General features: G+C 34.4%; 1 protein-coding gene across 2 annotated transcripts in view; it reads right to left on the bottom strand.

Annotated features, from left to right (window-relative positions):
- Positions 1–2,621, bottom strand: part of LOC136847139 (uncharacterized) — a 13,438-nt gene extending 10,817 nt beyond the window's left edge. For both annotated transcript variants that reach the window (XM_067118511.1, XM_067118512.1), the window contains exon 1: positions 2,418–2,621. In XM_067118511.1, the coding sequence (XP_066974612.1) occupies positions 2,418–2,486 (69 nt within the window). In that variant the 5' untranslated portion in view covers positions 2,487–2,621. The remainder of the gene's footprint in view (positions 1–2,417) is intronic.
- Between the last annotated feature and the right edge of the window lie 4,879 nt (positions 2,622–7,500).

The following is a 7,500-nucleotide window of genomic DNA, read 5'->3' as shown; positions in this document are numbered from 1 at the left end:
TGAAACAACCAGGAGTGTCCTTGATCCCCTGCAGTGACCGCAATGAATCCTACGCGGGGGGAAACGGAGAGGAACCTACAAACGAAATTACTTAAGCACAAGAGAGGCGTCATTTATTATGAAGTCAATGGCGTGGTAGCCACTCAGTGCTGAAATAGGCTTCATGATGTTTACTGGGAAAGCGCTGGATTAATATGCTAGAATAGAATAGAATATACAATTTAGGCTGAAGGCCAGGCGCTGGGACCTACGAGGTCATTCAGCGCTGAAAGGAAAACTGAGAACAAAAGGTTACAAGGGTGTAAAAGGAGGACAACCTCGCAGTTGCACCATGAAACAATTGCCAGAAGAGGGTGGAGAGTACGATCGAAGAAAGAATATCAGTGGAGGTACAGTAAAAGGTACGGAGCAGGGAAATACAGTATAAACAAGACGAGTCACCAAAGGAGCCTTCGTTGACAGAAACATGACAATGACAGGAAAGAAATCATTCCATCAACAGGAAGAAAGTAATTGGTTGGTAAACTAGCAAAATTACAAAAGATAACAAAATACAGGAATCCTGTTACTTCCCCAGAGCATCAGCCGCCTCAACCGCCCCCCCCCCCCCGCTCCTCCTTCCCCTGCAGATAGAACCACCACCACATGACATCAAAAAGCCAACACAGATTAATAAGTTGATCCTCAAAACTTAGAAATAGTTCCGGGCTGCTCCAGGAGCAAGAGCCCGTGCTGGCACGTAGCCAACTTAATCTAAAATCTCATATGTGAAACAGAACATTGCATATTTAGATTTCTAAAGATGGGAATAGTGCTTCCTGAAAGCTAAGTGCTTTAATAAAGTTGTTTTTGAGTAACATTTCAAGTTTGTTCAATTATTCCTGAGATTAGATTGTATTAGATGCCACGCAATACAATCAAATAATGAGGGCTATAATAACAATGACATCGTTATAAATGGCGTAATAGCATAATATAATGACAATCATATTAATCAACATTACATCATATTACTATCAACAAAACAGTAACTTTAAAGATATTTCGACTGATGGTACCATCAGTACAATAATGATAATGATAAATGAGGATGGGGATAATTGTTTTGATAATTGCCATCCAGGCAGCCATCAAATCAGCCTTTGGCCTTCAACCTGATCAACTACGATTAAAAAAAACATTTGTAGGAAAGGAAAAAAAATACGAACTAAATATTTTCGATGTTGATATTCTTCCTCTTCGATATATATATATATATATATATATATATATATATATATATATATACATACATGCGTATATATATATATATATTATATATATATATATATATATAATATATATATACACACACATACTGTATATGTGTGTATATATATATATATATATATATATATATATATATATATATATATATATATATATATATATATATATATATATATATATATACACACACATATACGCCTATATGTCCAGATACACATATACATATATATGTATATATAATATATATATATATATATATAGATATATATATATATATATATATATATATATATATTGCATATATACATATACTGTATATATATAATTATTTATTGAATTTTTTCTCTACGAATAAGTATATATATTTATATATCAGGAAAAAATTCAGTATCGAATATATATACATTTGGAGGCTATTCACAGAAATGTTTATCTTAAGATTTAAAAAATAACAAGTGAAAAATAGAGAAGAATAATAAACATCAAATTAATCATGAGTCATCAAACAAAAACACCACTTAATGATAAAATAGCCTTCTCGATCAACGCGCTCTTATCTCTCAACCATCTCGACCAATCAGACCAAGTGAGTGAAGACTCGCGCATGCGCAGTTTACATTGTCTTAACTCGGAAGAAAACGTGTACGATTCACATTGGGGGAGCTAAATCAGATGGATATTTTCAATGACCTGTGTAGCATATATATGAAAGATCTCACTGAATGGATTTTTAAAGAGATTTTTTAAAGAAAACGTAACGAGAAATGGATTTAATTTTATTATTTCCTTCTGAAATGGATCTAAAGCGGTTCGTAGCGAAGAATCAGATCAACTGAATTTACTCAAAGATTTTTGCGGAAAAAGCGACGCATCAAATGGAGTTACAAGAAATAAAAAAAAAAATGGGCGGATTAATCCAAATACTTATATTTTGATTTATATATCAATTTGTTAATTTATCTGTTTTTCTAATAACTGATCTCCTCTTTCTGTATTTCTCATTATCTCCTGTTACTTTTTTCGAATGAACACCATGCTCTTCGGAAGCTTGAATCTCAAGTCAGTGACCCCTGTGGGCTTGTTCCATACGAATAGGGTAACCTTCTGAACAATAATAATAATAATAATAATAGAGAAGCCCAGAGTACCTTGCGCTGATTTGCAGCGGCAACAGCGACGACGGTCAGGCAGAGAGCTGCAGCGACTGCGATCTTCATCTTGCCGCTCTTTTGCACAACAACGGAAGGGAGCGATGCGTTTCTAGACACCCACAACAAAACGTTACCACCCGCTCTGCGTGGAGGGAGGTTCGCGTCTCTTGCCCAGGCTCCGCCTCGAACTGATATAAAGCCTAACTGGTGTCCGATCTTTCGGCGGTTATTGCGTCAGGGATGATGGCCTTCCTGAACACCTGTAGAATAAACAGGTGTAGTAACAAAGGACGGTGATCACTTCTGTGACCTTTGTCTGTCGATTATAAATCCAGACTTTTGTTTCGTTCCCAATATCTGGTATTGGTTTGGCTCAACAAAAGCATACGTGGTGTATATCTGTAAATGGACCAGGAAATAGTTTTTTTTTATTTAATGATCAGCCACTCACGAACAAAGGCTACAGATGCTGCACTGGTGGAAAATACATATCAATGGGCATTGCTCAATACCTAATTAAATCACGTAGACTCACTCGTTCCATTTTTCCGAAACAATAGAATAACGGACAGCAACGCAATGAAACTAGTTTAGACCAACAACAAAAGAATTCCGTGAGGTTTTCAGAGAACGCAGTAGATGAGATAGTCATCCAAAGGTATTTTTTTTTAACACAAAAAGAATGACAACTTAATTTTCTGAGATAGAGATTTTACAACCTACACAAGCACGAAGTGCTATTTGATCCAAATATATTTCAGTTTTTAAAGGGGCGTATTTCCAGTAGTATTTTTTCCCGACGAAGCTCTTCGGAATCAACTCTGTACCAATGTGCTCGGAAAAAATGCCTAAAACCTACAAACGAAAGTAACTAAAAACTTAATCAACATCAGTATGTTTATAAGCAACCGATAGCTATTATTTTATTTATTTTAAGGAGTCAATACCTTGTACGTAATTTCCTTTTCAAGGCAATACAACTATATATATATATATATATATATATATATATATATATATATATATACTGTATATACAGTATATATATATATTATATATATATATATATAATATATATATAATAATATATATATATATATATATATATATATATATATATATATATATATATATATATATATATGTATATATGCAGACATATATATATATATATATATATATATATATATATATATATATATATGTATATATATATATATAATATATATATATATATATATATATATATATATATATATATATATATATATATATATATACATATACATACATACATACATACATACATACATACATACACACACATAAATATATATAGGAAATAAATAAGATTAGACACAGCATAAGATTAAAACAAATTTATCATGTCTTACAACAATGGAGTGGATGAGTTCTTACTTTTCCCGGGGGAATTAGGAGGCAATCTGACTCGAAAGAAATACGTGTATCTGCAATAGGTTTCATAACCAGCCCAGTTCTTTTTTTTTAATTAAAACTCGGGCCAGTGCAGTGGAGCTATTGAAGGAGGAGTGTTTGTTTGCACAAAGGTAGAAGTATCCTAAAACCTTGACATGGAATTTTATTTCAACGCCTCAAAGAATACAGCAACTGTAATCTACTGCAGTAAAACGTCATACGCGCAAATCAGCAACTTACTGTCACCAAAAAGTTGAATATAAGTCGAAGACTTATTGGTAGCCCTTACTAGGGCTTTATACGATACAGCAATTGCCATCGACTAGTTCTTCACTATGGTAGCTGACTTTAAAAAAAAAAATGTTTGTGATATGTATGCGATAAGTTGCCGATGTGTGCTTACGACAATTTTTTTTTACCGTAGTTTGGACGCACCCTGAGAAAAACTGTGAACCTTAACCATAAGTGGTATTCAGAGCAAAGCAAAATGCTACAAGCTTTATGGCCCTAATAACGAAAGCAGCCCAGCAGGGTAAAACAAAATAGAGAAAAACTATAAAACTGAAACAGCAAAGAAAAACAAATAACACAAAAGCAAATAACACAAAAGCAAAAACTATGCAGAGGACTCCAGTAAGCTTGTTCAACAAAAAAGCCTTCACAGCAACTTCGGATTTCTGAAAATAAGTTAAGTATACCTTGGTTTTTACCAGACCACTGAGCTGATTAACAGCTCTCCTAGAGAGGGCTGGCCCGAAGGATTAGACTTATTTTACGTGGCTAAGAACCAACTGGTTACTTAGCAACGGGACATACAGCTTATTGTGGAATCCGAAACACATTATAGCGAGAAATGAATTTCTATCACCAGAAATAAATTCCTCTAATTCTTCATCAGCCGGCCGGGGAATTGAACTCCGGCCCATCGAGTGACAGTCCGTAGTTCTACCAACTCACCCAACAAAGAGCTTCGGATTTCTGAAGTTCCAGCGAATCAGCTTCATTAGGAAATTTACTCTTTTATTTGGTTACAGATGGAATAAAATTTCTATTAAAGTCTGGTGCTGAACCTCTCCTAAAAAATTTAGAACAATTTATTCAGTAGCCTCTAACCGAGCTGCATTAGTTAAAGAAGCATTAAAATGGGAAGTTCAGAATGGGGGTCGGGAAGGAGATCCAATATCTTAGACCAAGTGATGATCATACTCGAGTTCTGCTAAGGTTTAACTAATTCCTCAATAATTTGTACCATAAGCTAATTTTAGCTTAGTCTCTGTAAGACAATCAATAACCACAGGTCTATGGTCAGATGTGATTGTTTCAAATAGAGTAACATCATCTGCGTAATCCATAGACTTGTTTTCAAGGACAAAGGATATAGTAATGGGAACACCTCGCAGTTGCACTAAGAAACAATTGTTAGGAGAGGGTGGATAACAAGATGGAAGAAAGAGAATATGAACGGAGGTACAATAAAAAGAATGGAAGGGGTTGCAGCTAGGGGCCGAATGGACGCTGCAAAGAACCTTAAGTAATGCCTACAGTGCACTGCATGAGGTGCACTTACGGAACTACCCCCCTACGGTGATGAAATCGTGAAGATAAAAATTGAAATATCTTAGGAACAAAATTATCGAAGCTTCAGGGTAGTTTTCCATTATTAGATTTTATTTAATTTGTATTCAGGCAAGCACAAATCTGAAATTTTCTAACGACTTGAGCAAATAAGATTGATGGATAATAGGTTTTGCTAAAAAATAAAGATTTCCTAAACAGATTTTACAATGCTACTATTTGGTTCAGCGTTGGCAATAAAAGCTATATATTATTAACTAAAGTAATAATTCTTCACGAAACACTAACTAAAGAAAGTGTCATCAGTGCACCACATGTAAATGACTGGTTTAATATGCCAGGCCTTTGATAAAAAAAATGTTAATTAATTGGCATGTAGAATATTGGCAAATGTTGGACCAAGGAGTGACCTCATTGTTATACTATCTATTGGCTCAAGTTAATCTCTGAAAATAAAATATGAGCTACAGAGTTTTTTTCTTTGCTCTACTGAAAGGAATTTTACTACTAGGGGATTCAGAGCCGATGAAACACGGTTTTTCGGAACACCTTTTTATCAAAGCATCGGATAAAGGTGAAAGTTGGCAAGAGTATATTTTATTACCCTACCTAATTTTTGCAGCATTATTTAGTACCTAAGTTCAATAGTTCTGGTACTTATCAGAGTAAAAGTGCGTTTCCTATGCCAGAGCCATCAAAATCACAGGCAAGGGTTTTGAACACAATAGTGACGTTAACCTATGACGTCACAAGTCTCCACTCACAGTGAAGAGAAGTTTACATATGGGGAAAACGTCTCTTCACTGTGGATCTGCCCGCTTGCCGATGACATATTCACTAACTGATATTAGTACCCATCCTAGGCTTCAGCAATGTCAGTGATGGCGAGCAGGATTTGTCATCGTTCCCTTGACTGCATTATTATTTTCAATAATAATAATAATAATAATAATAATAATAATAATAATAATAATAATAATAATTATTATTATTATTATTATTATTATTTGTGGAGGTTTCATCGCAACTTCCACAGCAGTTGTTGGGACAGATTTTGGCTTAGAATTCTTCCATTTTATTGATATTCGTATTGTTTCTCCTTTACAAATAATTCAACGTATGTAAAATAACCACATAATGAACCAGTCTATGGCTCATTTGTTAGGTCTAAAACTATTTAGGGCAGGAATAAAAAAAAAAAAAGACAGTTTGTTTTGTTTTACCTCAGGTTTCGACACTGTAGCCTTCTATTTGCTGTAGCAAGAGATGAGTGTCTCCAAGTAACTATTACCCAATATAGAAATAATTACCTATTCACGCTTTAGTAAATCTTGCCATGGGTCTTCTTGCTTGTATAAAAAGTGGCAAGCCGTAGAACAAATGCAGTCTTGCAACCACAGGGACAATTCCATATCCTGCTGGCCATTATCGAATTTGTTGAAGCCTACACTGTGTAAGCATATCATTCACCTGGTAGTGACTTACTGGAAGTTACTGCCTACTGGTGGGTGGGCGGAGCCTCATGACGTAATATGTTTACGTCATAAATGGTTTTAGGATCCTCGTCTGTGATTTTCTCGGTTTCAACATCGGCGACTGCATTTTACTCTATAAATATAAAAACTATCGAACTTACGTACTAAATAATACTTGCAAAAATTAGGTAGGGTTATAAAATATTCACTTGCCAACTTTCATCTTTATCCGATGCTTTGATAAAAAGGTGGTGGAGAAAAACCGTGTTTCATCGGCTCTGAATCCCTTAGTAGGAAATATTTTCCCAAGTTATACAACCGGAGGAAGAAAATTAGAGTTAACAAGCCATACTAACTGTCACAAGTTCACAAATAATGGTTACTAAAAACTTCATACGAGTACGCCACGAATTTATAGTCAATATTAGTTTTAGGGTAATATCATATATTGGAGGCTAATATACTAGACCAAAGAATGGTCTTTGATGAACAATTTAATAGCTGCTGTCCCAAAACCTCAATCGTCAATAATTTATGATGGAAAAGAATAATGAATTTATTTTAGGAATGACAGGTTTCAAATGGACACTTTG

Source organism: Macrobrachium rosenbergii, chromosome 16 (assembly GCF_040412425.1).
Source record: "Macrobrachium rosenbergii isolate ZJJX-2024 chromosome 16, ASM4041242v1, whole genome shotgun sequence".
Lineage (NCBI taxonomy): Eukaryota > Metazoa > Arthropoda > Malacostraca > Decapoda > Palaemonidae > Macrobrachium > Macrobrachium rosenbergii.
The sequence above is the reverse complement of the archived record's forward strand: the minus strand, read 5'-3'. Positions and strand labels throughout refer to the sequence as shown.